Genomic DNA, 13,410 nt, shown 5'->3' with positions numbered 1-13,410 from the left:
TTTATTACTCTTCAGCTTAGATGTGATAAAATGAATATTTTGAAAGAAATACATGAATAATCATCAACTCACAAATGCCTATGTCAGTGAATTTGAAAGCCACCTTCATGTTTTATCTCAAATGACCTTTTTCTGCTTGTGCGCAGTTTACAACCGTGAACAGGCTTATAAGCTAAGATAACAAACCTACATGTAATTACAAATAAAAACAAAACCAAATTCATGGTTACCACACGATAGCATTAAATCAATATTCCATCAATGCTGAATATCATCCTTAAAGGTCAAGTCCACCTCAGAAAAATGTTGATTTGAATAAAAGAGAAAAATCCAACAAGCATAACACTGAAAATTTCAGCAAAATCAGATGTGAAATAAGAAAGTTATGACATTTTAAAGTTTTGCTTAATTTCACAAAACAGTTATATGCACATCCTGGCTGGTATGCAAATGAGGAGACTATGACATCATCCACTCACTATTTCTTTTGTATTTTATTATATGAAATATGAAATATTCTAATTTTCTCCTCATTGTCAAGTGATACAACGATTAATTCCTCCCTGAACATGTGGAATTAGCATTGTTTAATACTACTGTATATGGTTCAGTCGAGTTGGTCCTTATTGTCAAATCTATAAAAAATGAAATATTGTATAATTCAAACAATAAAAAACAAAAGAAATAGTGAGTGATGGACATCATCGACTGACTCACCTAGGTGTGCATATCACTGTTTTGTGAAAAATAACCGAAACTTTAAAATGTCATAACTTTCTTATTTTACATCCGATTTTGATGAAATTTTCACTGTTATGCTAGTTTGATTTTTCTCTATCGATTCAAATCAACAATTTTCTGAGGTGGACTTGACCTTTAATAGACCAAGCCACTTTGTATCGTACAGTACTAATGTATAAAGCAGTCTGACCCAAAAAGTACCGGTACTACTAGCTGGTGAGTAGGAGAGCGTTTCAAACAAACAAGCTTCATTCTGATTGGCTAAAAAGCAGATCAGTGTCTTGACTGTTTTAATACAACATAGTCTGAAGGCACAAACCCTGATGGAAAGGACCCCTTTCTCATCTCTATTTTTCATAAAACTAAATAGCGGAAAACAGTTAAAAGTGGAAAAGTTTTAATTCATAGTGGAAACAAGTTTAAAGGGAACCAAAACCCATGAAAATAAGCAATTATTGGAAAGAGTAAAGTGACAGGAACAAATTATATCAAGTTTCATCAAAATCGGTTATGGAATTTTGTATCAGGTCGCATGATAACAGACAAGACATGATGTCATTCATCCACAATACATCATGACTCTGTTCATTCCTACATGTACTTACCTAGAAACTCATTAAATGCAGTGACTTCCCTTGGGAGGCCAATGTTATTGAAGCTTCCAGCATGAATAAAGACATCGCCGGGCGGGACCACCTTGCTTAGATACGTCGTCTTTGAGAAGGTATCTGATGTGCATACAAACCTCGTGTGACCTTTGACCCAATGAATATGCATGAGAGGGGGAAAGGGGTGGAGGAGAAGTCCTTTTGAGTATTTTGAGCCAGTATTTACCACATAAACCTGTACACCTTCAACAATGTCACAAGAGACTTCTACCTGTACACAAACGCAAGGTGACCACGAACTGCAATAGCCGCACCGATGATGAAGAGGGATGATGAAGAGGGATGATGAATGCATGCTAAAACAGTGAGCACAAAACTTGCAACATCTGCACAGCTTTCACATAAGAAGCAAAGATTTAAATTAAGATCTGCAAACATACAATATTTTCCATGAAATCAACCCATTTTAATCTGAAAGTTCAAAGGGATCTATATGTAGGAAATCTCCTCTATCTAGATAAAGATGCGATATCAATGATTTTCCCTAGATGAGATCGATTGGACCAATCAAAACTCTTTGTATGGCTCGGCCCTGGCTAGTTAAAAGGCTCTCAAGATATAATCTTTTATCTTAAAATTGATAAGAGTATGAAAATTAGACAGGTCTATACATTGTAGTTGATGCATGAAAATTGTCTGTTTGCAGAACTTGAAGTGCGGTGGAACCGGACAACTCACCTAGAAACTCATTGAAATTTACCACTTCTTTCCTGCGGCTAATTTTGGTGAAGTCCCCGGCATGAATAAGCACATCCCCGTCAGGAATCTCTGGCATGGCACCAGTCTTGGAATGCGTGTCCGATATACACACAAACCGCACATGGTCTGGCACAATAATAAACACAAACAAACAATAAATCTACATGTACAATCTAAAGCAATTTCATGCCAAGCGGGGGTGGGGGTTATAAAGCTTTTCAAAAGTTACTCAAGACTTTCTCACAACTTTAGGGGTACAACTCTACATGCAACTTTACGTAAACTAGTCATTTAGTGATCTTATCTTGTGCTACAATATGCTATTTTTTACTTACAGTAAGGGTCTTAAATTCACCCTCCCCAAAACTAAAAGTTGACTTGAAGAAAATTAGAAAAATAAAACTCACTTTAAGCAATGAAAATTTCAACAAAATCTGAAAAAAATTGGCCCAAGCTATGAAATCAATTTTACACTGATCAGTTTTAGGGTTCATTTAAAGAAGAAAATGGGAAATTCTATCAAAATATTAAAAAGAAAATCAAGAAAAGTTTAACTGTACTCTGTTGCCTGTATTGATGTTGAATTTTCCAATCATTTTGTAAAACAGGGGAAGCAATTGAATGGGGTTCAGTGAGCAAAAGCAAAAGGGCAGCCTTAGGCTTTCTTTGAAGGGGGAGATGCATGCATATGAAATTTGAATCATGCCAATTGATAAATATGTGTGCACAAGAACACTTTCATTTTCACTTTATATACTGTACATGTATGTCAATGAGGAGCAACTGTCAGAAACATCATGCTTCATTTCTTTGGGTAGAAAATTGAAATGTAAACAAATACTTTCTGTCACAATATCCAGGGGTGACAAACAACTATATATGGACACATACATTTCAATACCTGTACACACATGCAAACATATAACACTTGATCAATACGAACAAGCAAGATGTCAAAAGCTTTAAAAAAATCATAATACTGTTTTTAATAATACAGGGTAAAATGCTTAGAGACAGAATATCAAAACTGGCTAGAAACATGTAAAAAATTTTGTATAAAATAAACTGCTTCAAAGAAGTACCGGTACATGTATTTTATAATCTGGTATACTGTACATGTACATGTACATGGTGCTGTAATTTTAAAACTACATGTACATGGAGTAAAATTCACAGAGCTACATAGTAAATGCTGAAAATGTCGTCAAAATCTGATAACAAATATTAAAAGCAAAGTTAATGAATTTCAAAGTTTTAAATGCTCAATATCTTGTGAAAAGAGATCCCAGGTACACATCATCATGATGCATTTAGATGGGTTGATGATGTCACATCCCAACTTTCCTTTTTCTTTAATATGTTATTACAGGGTGTACATGAAATCAAAATCATTTCATTTTTTCAAAACATGTGTGAATGATATGTCTCCATTATAATACTATTCAAGTTGCAGCAATGAATACCTAATTGTTGGTTCTTAGAGGAATGAAATGTAATAAACATACATAATTTCATGTAATAAAATACAAAAATTAAGTTGGGATATGACATCATCAGTTTGCTCATTATGAAGACGAGCTTAGAACTGTAACTGTTTCACCAAAGTAATGCAAATTATGTTGAAAATGTCATAACTTTGTTATTCCTTGTCCGATTTTGATCAAATTTTCAGTGCATTATTTGTCTGATTTTTCTTTAAATCTGTTAAAATCATATCATTTTCAGCCTGGAACATACCCTATAAGCTTTCAAACACAATACAATTTAAAGGTTTATTGACCAACTGAATCCACACTTCGGCGTCATATCAATATATTTTCTTATAGACCTGTAAACCTGATAACAAAATTTCACTTTGAAAAGGTTTGTTTACATCTAGATTTTTTTCGAATGATAAATTTCAGCATTTGGAGGAATTATTGGGTGGTTGTCTCATATTTTGTGTCAAACTCTTTTAAAATACTGGGCCCAACTGAGGCACTGTCTGGCTTTTGGCATTCCATAAAAGTAAGAATCTCATTCTCAGTCTTTTGTGTTTGCAATTTATCAGTACTTCATTCTAAAAATTTCTAATTATAGAATACTCATTTTTAATGTGAAAATGATCAGAGCCCTATATTAAAACACAATGGCACGAATTCACAAAGGTGGTTTTAAAACCATTGGTTGAACCCATGGTTTATGCAGATTTCTTGTATAAATTACGCTTATTTACCATGGGACATGTACTGTATATTAAAAAATGTCCAATGCTGATGCACGCTTTGCCTGCTGCCGTGGTTATCCACGCTATTTTATTCAAGAGTCCACTGTTTTGAATTAATGAGTCCACTCTTTAAACAGTGGACTCATAAATAAAATAGTGTACTTTATGGCAACAGGCATAAATTTCGCGTGCTGTGACAAACGCTCACATAAGCATTGGACATTTTTTATACACGATATAAAGTAAGCGTAATTTATACAGGAAATCTGCATAAATCATACATTCAACCGATGGTTTGAACCACATTTGTGCATTTGGGCCAAAGAGTTACGATCAATTGCTACATGTACATTGTCATTTGAAACAATTATTCTGATTGGTTACTACAGACAGTATGTACATTACAGTCAATCCTTTTGATAATTGGTATTTGTACGATCCAGATCTAAAACGTAATTGTAACTTTTGTGATCAATCACATTTTTGTATACAGAGGCCAGGGCCCTATTTAATATTTCAATTATTTAATTTTGAATACTGCGATTGAATAATATGCATGGTATGATTAGAATCCTTAATTTCCATTGGCTGTTGAAATCATTGTTACCATGGTAGTACTAGTAGTAGTAGGCAACATCACAATTGTGCCATTATGTTACGCAATATTGGCCCATACTCTGAAGTCCGCTTTAACTAATAGACCATGGTCTTTATACTCTGTTCTAAAGTCACACGAAGCCAAAAATGTTATAAATTTGTTTACATTGAATATTTCCAATATGTACTCTGTTCTTTCTTTATGCTTTACGATGAAGAAAACTGTTTTAATTTCTATTTCCAGTCAGTGCAGTTCAGGGGGATGTTTCACAAAGATTTAAAGGGGAATCCAGCCCAAATGAAAACTTGTTTTGTAATAGAGGAAAGAGAAAAATCAGACAAGTGGATAGGTGAAAGTTTGAAAAATATTGGACAAACAATACAAAAGTTTTGAATTTTTAACAGTTGTAAATTGGTAATCACTATACCCATGGAGACTTCAAATTGGCCGAATATACATGTATGTCATAAGGCAAGGACTACTCTTCCATGTACTCCAATACATAACATTGCTAAAATGTTATTTTTTCTTTCATGAAGACATTAAACAATATACTACCTGGGTTATATTTAGATTACTGCCCCAGGGGAATGGGTACTTAAAGGAGAAGACCACATGGCCTATGGGAAAATTGTCCTTGCCTCTTAACGTAAATACAATTGCCAATTTAAAATCTACATAATCTATGGGATCTCAATTTAAAGCAGCCATAACTTTGTTATTGCTTGTCAAATTTCTTTCAAAGTTTCACCATTTTGTTTAATTTATTTTTCGACTTTCCAACATAACAAATTATTACCAAGGTTGGATTCCCCTTTAAGTATAACTTGGAGTCGCAATTTGCAATCTTATTGATCAATACGCAGTACTAAGTGCGCGTCCTCTTCGCATGATCTGACCAATACGGTCATGACTTTTATACCACACATGACGCAACTAGACATTTAAGTGTGACTCTAAGTCATACTTAAATCTTTGTGAAACACCCCCTGAATTATTTGAGTGTTAAATGAGCTGATAAATTGAACCTGTAGCATTACAGATTTGTGTCACTGAGGTTAAACTGCAACTTTAAACCACTCATTCAATGAACAAGGTTATGATATAACCTTGTTCTCAGTTATATCTCCATATGTGGCAAAATAAGGGTGGCAATGTTTGGCTTATTTTCTCTTTTTCTTTGGGACAAATGCTTGATTTTTTTACACTGACAGTTTCCATTACACCTATTCGTCATACAACTTGGCCCTTAAGTAAATTTGATTCTTTAAATTATTTTTTTCTTAATTAAAAATAGAGGGAAAAAAATGAAAATTTTCTTGCCATATTACTTTCCACCAATAGAGGGCGTACACAAAAATATGACCAAATTCAAGTTTTTGAGCGCTCTAGTGAATACAAAAATTATTCCCAAGTTACTATTGAAAAATAAATTGCAACTGTATGGAAATTAGTAATTTTGGTCACAAAAGTGATATTTTAATGATTTTTTAAAGTGTGTGCTCTGTACAGCATTGGCATGCCATAGTCCTACATTCCCCACAGGCAGGATGGTTGCAGTGAACAAGTGCTTTAAACCAGAGTTTAAATTTTAACCCGACTTCAGAATAAGGGCCATTGACTTAGAAAAGTAAAGAAATTCACCTCTTGGTTTGGGTGTGGCTGGATCAATAGGCGTTATCACGTCAACCTTCTGTTTGTATCGTATGGTGTCCCATACACGCGTTGGATTGCGAGTTTCAGGATGGACAGTGATCTCTGTTGATTGGTCACCCGGCTCTGGTTCCTTGGACGCCAAGCTCCGCCCACTGGCTCCTTTCAACATCCGACTGGAAGGAATTTTAAGAGAATAAATATGTAACATTTGTTCTGGTAACAATCGTTCAATATCTTGTCTTTTCCTGTCTTTCAGTTGATGCCAACAATTAAAGTGTTTTTGGCAAATCCTAATCTGAAAGCTATTAAATCCTAATCTCAAAAGCCAAAGCTATATGCCTAAATCCTAATTCTAAAAAAGCTTCAACTCTCACCCTAAAATGTAAATGTTCAGCAAAATCATGGTACAGCTTTATATATTGGAACATAAGCTGGGTCACATCTAGACCAAAAGCTTCGGTCTCTGTTATGTTGGTTGTTCAGCTGAACTCCGTTGGCTTCACTCACCAAATACAGAGACCGAAGTTCTAGCGCGATCTGTACAGGGGACTCAATGGCCATATGTTTATGTGTATTAAGTTAGGATAAAACAGGGCAGTGAAGTTGCGCCACAGCCGAGGTAAGTCACTGTTTTTGTTCCTTTTAACTTGATTTTCCCCGTTTTTTGGCAATTAATGCCAAGAGGGAATATTAATTTGCATTTCAGTCGCGTTAATTTTCAAAAGTTTGATTCATTAAAGACAAAAATTGAAGAGCCCCGACGGGGGGATTTCGCATTGTAAGTCCCCTAATGGTGGCTGCACGATAGCGAGCCGTCTGCGTACGAGGAGAAATTTTTATTAAAAAAAAGTTAAAAAACTCCTCGAAACAGACGGCTGCCAGCTGTCTAGGTCACATCCATCTACAGTGGGTACAATGTAAAAACTGAAATCTGCAGTTTAACATGGGTTAAGATAACCATTTAAAAGGAAAATATTATACCACTAGACTAGGGTCTAGTAATTAATAGTGATGCAGGCCTAGCCGCCTACGTGTACAAATAAACAATGACATGAAAATATAGGAAAATGTTAACAACAAAATATTAAAAATATAAACAATGCTAATTATACAACCATATTGTAAACAAAAATAAATATTTTCCAGATTTAGTACAATGTATATATACAAACACTCCTCAAAGTCAAAATAATGTACAAATGTTGTACAATGATTTCAAAACGTTGCAAAATCATGACATGTTCACTCTGACATGGAAATATGTAACAGATCTAGATCTAATTTACATTAAATCTAAATTATCATGTAAATGTACACATTAGAAAATATCACTGATTGGACTCAATTCTGGAGGAAAAATAGAAAACTTACCGAAATGACATATTGTCTTTGAGTTGAAGTAAAATCTATTGCAGAACCCTGTTGAAATTTGAGAAATAAAGAAGAATATCTTCCCTCCTGAATTCTGAGAATACGGAATCGAGTGTACGTCACGTCAATCCACACTAGTAAAAATCACTTTCTCTAGTTTCACGCCACAATGTTTTTAGCAAAGCAGTCCTGGCTTGACTTTGACAGGAGTCTCAACTCTGTTCAACACACCCCTTCAGGCTTTAATAAATCTTTAAAATTGATTTGATGCTGATTTTTTTGATTGGAAGTTCTTGGAACTTTTGGAAAATCAAGAGAAATTGACTTGGCTACTTTCTTAAAATTTGAAAAACAGTGACACCATTTTCATCATTTTGAAACAGATCAGACTTCACGACATGTTAAATGTCCAGTCAGACAGTGAAATGTTTACAAATAAATGCAATGTCAATGATGCAGATTCTGATTCCAGCTAAATACAGATTGACAAGAAGACAGAGTTATTATAACCTCGTTCGTAGGATGAGTGGTCAGCTCAGAGAACCAGTAATGTATCGCCTATCGGTGGTATGGTAGCAAGGAAATTCAGGTCATGTTCTAATTTTGTCCATTACAATGGAGGAAAACCTGGTCCAACATCTGAAAGCAGTAAGCGGGGCATTCACGTCACGAATTAGCTTCCTCATTATTGCACGTCGATTACGAAATACCGGTAGGCCTAACTTGTTTGTTCACTCACTCCGTCATTCATGAATCATCAAGCGCGTCCGTCCGGCAGATCCAGCTAGGCACTGTCACCGTCAACGTCTACGCCGGTGGGCCGGGCTCCTCCACGAGTTGATTTCCGTTGCGAGTGACGCCAAAGCGGATAAATTTGCCTCATTATCAATTCCTGATATGAGTAATACCCTTCCCCAAATCGTGAAAATCTTCACTCATAATGGCCATGAATGAGTTTTATCTCTTTAGTAGCATGCTTGGGTACGCATATAACCCAGCAAGATGAGAAAATATAGCGGATTTACGTCGAAATTCAAGAATTCTACTTTTCCAATAATTCGGCTGCTATTGTTTGACTGTTTATCGTCAGTAGAGGGCGTATCCCATATCTCCCTTTGATTCCATGATCAATCAATAATTTTCATTACTATTTAATTAAATCTTTTACATGTTTTATCATGACAACGTTTCTTTTCTCTAAGATATTTTTCCAGTGGCTAATGTGGGCTTGTACATATTTTTTTAAATAAAGTTAGTTTGTCCGTAGACCTTTTATCTTCGTAGTGTTATACACATAATTCATTCTCCGTTTCAAAATATAAACAAATTTGCTTATCGAGATAATTATGATTATTAACAAGACAGGCCTTCTCCAATAAGTCTGTAAATATGTTTTTAAATGACATGAAACAACGAAATTTATATGAAAATAATGCAAATTGGGGCCTTCCTCTCATTATTAAACAGTATGTTGTATTAAATTCTATTTTATGTTTATATGATTATTTTTTTTACTTTTGTTTCCTAATGTTTCTACATTTTCCTTTATGTTAATGATTTTTTTAATCATTATGATTATGCATTTGTCATATATTTCGTTTAGTAATATTTGAATGTTAATTTGCTTGCTTTTTTATAATTTGTATTTTATTTTAATCACGGCCTCGCGAAAAACAGATTTATGCTGATTGCGGGCACTTTTATATTTTATGTTTGCATGCTTTTTTATAATTTGTATTTTATTTTAATCACGGCCTCGCGAAAAACAGCTTTATGCTGATTGCGGGCACTTTTATATTTTGTTTTTAACTTTGAATAAATTTAAGTTTTACAAACAAACAAGTAGCGGTGCCCTTATCGATTCATTTATTGTAATCTTCAAGACCTTTATAGACCTAAAACATGTTCAAATACCTTATAATAATCTACATTTGAAGAGTTTGTTTGCAAAAGGGGTTAGATCCACTTTAGACCATTCCGAATAAAAAAAATAATGTTTTTTTGTTATTCCCCCATATTGCAATATTCTTATGCGAACTTAATTGTCATAATAAACTACCCTACCATGTGAATATAAAATTGGGTATGAAAGACAAATACATGTCGTCATATCTTTTAAATATTTATTTCAAAAAATCACCATTGTGGATCTAGGCCCTTTTGCAAACAAATGAAAAGGATCTAACCCCTTTTGAATAAAAAAAAAAGGTTTTTCTTTGCATTTTATTACTCACATTTTAATGGGAATACTAATGTTTCTTTGGTATAATTATGAAAATCTGTACATTGAGACCAAACATAATCAAATTTTATGAAAAAAAATTGGATCTACACCTTTTGCAAATGAGCTCTTCAGAACTAATCAGAAGAGTTTGTTTGCAAAAGGGGTTAGATCCACCTAAGACTATTCCAATATTTTTTTATTCCGCCATATTGAAACTGAATTGTCAAGATAGCCTACCATATGAACATAAAATTGGGAATAAGAGAAATCTACCTTGCTTCATATTTTTTCAATATTCCTTTCCAAAAATTATTTTTGTGGATCTATAACCCCTATTATGCAAACAAACTAAAATGGATCTAACCCCTTTTGAAAAAAGGGGATTTTTCTTTGCCATTTTTTCATGGGAATTTCATCTTCTCTTTGGTTTTATCTCATAGAGCTACTAAAAATTTATAAAATTACATAACAAAAAAACAACAAATGTGATTAAAAGTGGATCTAAACCCTTTAGCAATTGAGCTCTTCCTTTCAAAATTCCAAAATACTCGCCTCTTCCCCTGAATGCTTGAGAAACAAGAAACGTCACTCCGCCCCTTTTCCGGGTATGGAGCTATAAAAGGTCCTAAAATCTGCATGATAATTAGGCCTATATATGATCATTCAGAATCTGCCATACTATAGAACAAGCCCCATTAAAAAAAATGGCCGATAATTTCATCTTACATGCTCATGAATCCAAAGTTCCAAACGATGCATACTAATGCATGCACAACTAAATAATGAATATTATTTAGAGAGATGTCACAGACTGATTATTTCTTGTGTATGCATATCATGATTAAACTTAAAATTTGACAATATATTAGGCCTAAGCAGTGGCACTATTTTGACATAATGGGGCGCAAATATAGCAAAGTGAGCACGCAGGTGGTGCATATTTGTTCTTAGTATGTAATGTTCAGTGGACGATTTTCAAAATACAGGGGTGGTGTGCATCGCTTGCATGTCGCCCTGCCTGGAGTCGCCACTGATAATGAAGCTCTTCATTGAAATCTAAAAATATAAAATCGAAAAGATACAAAATAATATTGGAAAACTGAATGAAAATCTTTACATAGCTCATTGTATATGATTATCAAATTCCTTTGGATGATTCATTTCTCGAATATTCCCTTGAATTCGTATAGTGTGCCTTTCATTGACGAAAAGTCTAGGCAGCACAGACCCTGACTGAAACTTTGATCAACAAGTAGGTCTAAGTTCACACAAGACTAGCACAAATAAAACTGCGGTTTTAGAATTTCAGTGCATAGGCATCGTAGGCTGCACATTCAGACCCCTTAACCTAATATGAGATGGGGTGCATGAGCGTCGTAATGGTGTGATAATTTTCTGTTGCATTTTGTGAAGATTTTTAATTTCTATGACTTTTTTTGGTTATCATAATATTATTTTTATGTTAAATCAGTGTTTATTTTTTTCATGATTAAGCTTCAATGTCAAGAGTTTATATCAATAAACTTGAGATTGAATTGTATTAGAATGAGTGTTGTAGACAAATAAGACATTTGAAACCGGAAATGGTGGGTCCAGGATAGCGAGGGAGGGGTATAATCAAAAGAGTGTTTACAAAAGTATATTGATATTTTGTTACTATAATTAAGTGTTTTATTTTTTTCACGATAAACATAACAAACAAATAAAAGCAATCACTAAAACTCAATTCAAAATACAGGGCCTACCAATAAATAGAACAAAAAATAAAGTGTAGGCCTAATATTACTTTCCCTTCCCGCTTTCTTTCCCTCTTTCTATTCATTTGACGGAAAACCTATACGTAACACTTGCTGTCCTTCAATGAACATAATCAGGAATGTTTTGCATTTTGTGTTTTTTGTTTTATTTATCCAGTTTGCAACGTTGCATAATCGAGTCGTAGTCATGAATTCCAACGACTTCCCCCTTTTTGGAACATCAATATTGATGTGAGGCTTCTAGCTGTCACATGCTGCTCATGGTCATATTTGAGCGAGATCGAAGCCCTTTGACCATTATGATAAAGAGCGCCACCATACACCAGTATATACTGGTAATGATAACGCAAAACAAAACAAAACCAAAACCATAACAACTATACTCTGTAGCGTAATTGGTAAAAGTAAATGAATTAGATTAATAAATAAATAAATTAGTAAATGAATAAATGAATTAATTATATAATCTATTAATATTAATCAATTAAATGAATAAATAATATTAATAAATAAAAAAGAATGGGGGAATCGAGCGAAGCGAGAGAGCCCAAAACTGACCAGCATAAAACTTTAAATCTAACTTTATAATTCTAATGCTTATCTAAAATGTTATCATTTTAAAAATCACTGATGGGGCGGGTCTCCCGCTTAAGTTTGAATTAAGCCTCACTTGGAAAATAAAAGGGGGAACTAAACATTAATATTTATATCCATGATGTGTATATTAACAAAAATAAAAACATGATGGTAAAAGACAAATTATGACTGCATGAAAAGTTAGAAAAGTAATGACAGCTTAAAAAAGTTAGATCACTGAGACCACAAATCTAAAATAGGACTATACAAAAAACAATTTGAATGAAGAATACTAACATAACTAAAGCAACTCAAGCAGTCCCAAGCATAAAAGGGATTTCATGGCATTTTTTTTTAATGTTCGGAATGTTCGCATGTTTATGTTATGATTGGATGAAACCATTCCTTTCAGAAATTGCTACAACAGAAGGATGGAGAAAGAAACAAAATTCCAGGATAAAATGGAATATCATGATATGTTATTATACACAACATTTTCTATCCCCACAACCAAGCGCATGGAGTGTGCCCCATTTATTTTAACAATTTCTGAAAACTTTATTTTTTCTAGCACCTTCGGAATAACAAAGCGTCGGAATTACGAATATATGCGGAGAATTGTAGTATAAAGAGTATATAATAGGAAAACAACCAAGTAACCGACAAGAGTCCTCAAAATGCGCATTTTCAGATAAATGTGTCAAAAGTTTCTGCTCGTGCTCAGTCGCGCTTGCATTATTGAGTCCTTACACGAATGTAGAGTGACTTGTAGCCCGGACTTGTAGAAATACTAGTAAAAAGGCTAATAAATATCAGTCTGGGACTACTTACTACTCCCACCCCCGCAAGCGGATGTGTACGGATGCAGGGCTTGGGGCCATGGAACCCCCCCCCCCTCCGATCAGTTAGAACTA

At 34.1% G+C, this 13,410-nt stretch overlaps 1 protein-coding gene across 1 annotated transcript; it reads right to left on the bottom strand.

Annotated features, from left to right (window-relative positions):
• Window positions 1-1,274: 1,274 nt before the first annotated feature.
• On the bottom strand, window positions 1,275-9,032 carry LOC129282433 (metallophosphoesterase MPPED2-like). The gene is made up of 4 exons (XM_054918333.2): window positions 7,940-9,032; window positions 6,557-6,741; window positions 2,088-2,234; window positions 1,275-1,496 (listed from the first exon to the last, which is right to left on the bottom strand). The coding sequence occupies exons 1-4, from the start codon at window positions 7,948-7,950 to the stop codon at window positions 1,333-1,335; spliced, it is 507 nt and encodes a 168-aa protein (XP_054774308.1). The 5' UTR covers window positions 7,951-9,032; the 3' UTR covers window positions 1,275-1,332.
• Window positions 9,033-13,410: the final 4,378 nt, after the last annotated feature.

Source organism: Lytechinus pictus, chromosome 19 (genome assembly GCF_037042905.1).
Source record: "Lytechinus pictus isolate F3 Inbred chromosome 19, Lp3.0, whole genome shotgun sequence".
NCBI classification, from domain to species: Eukaryota; Metazoa; Echinodermata; class Echinoidea; order Temnopleuroida; family Toxopneustidae; genus Lytechinus; species Lytechinus pictus.
Note: the sequence above shows the minus strand (reverse complement) of the source record. Positions and strands in the feature narration are given on the sequence as shown.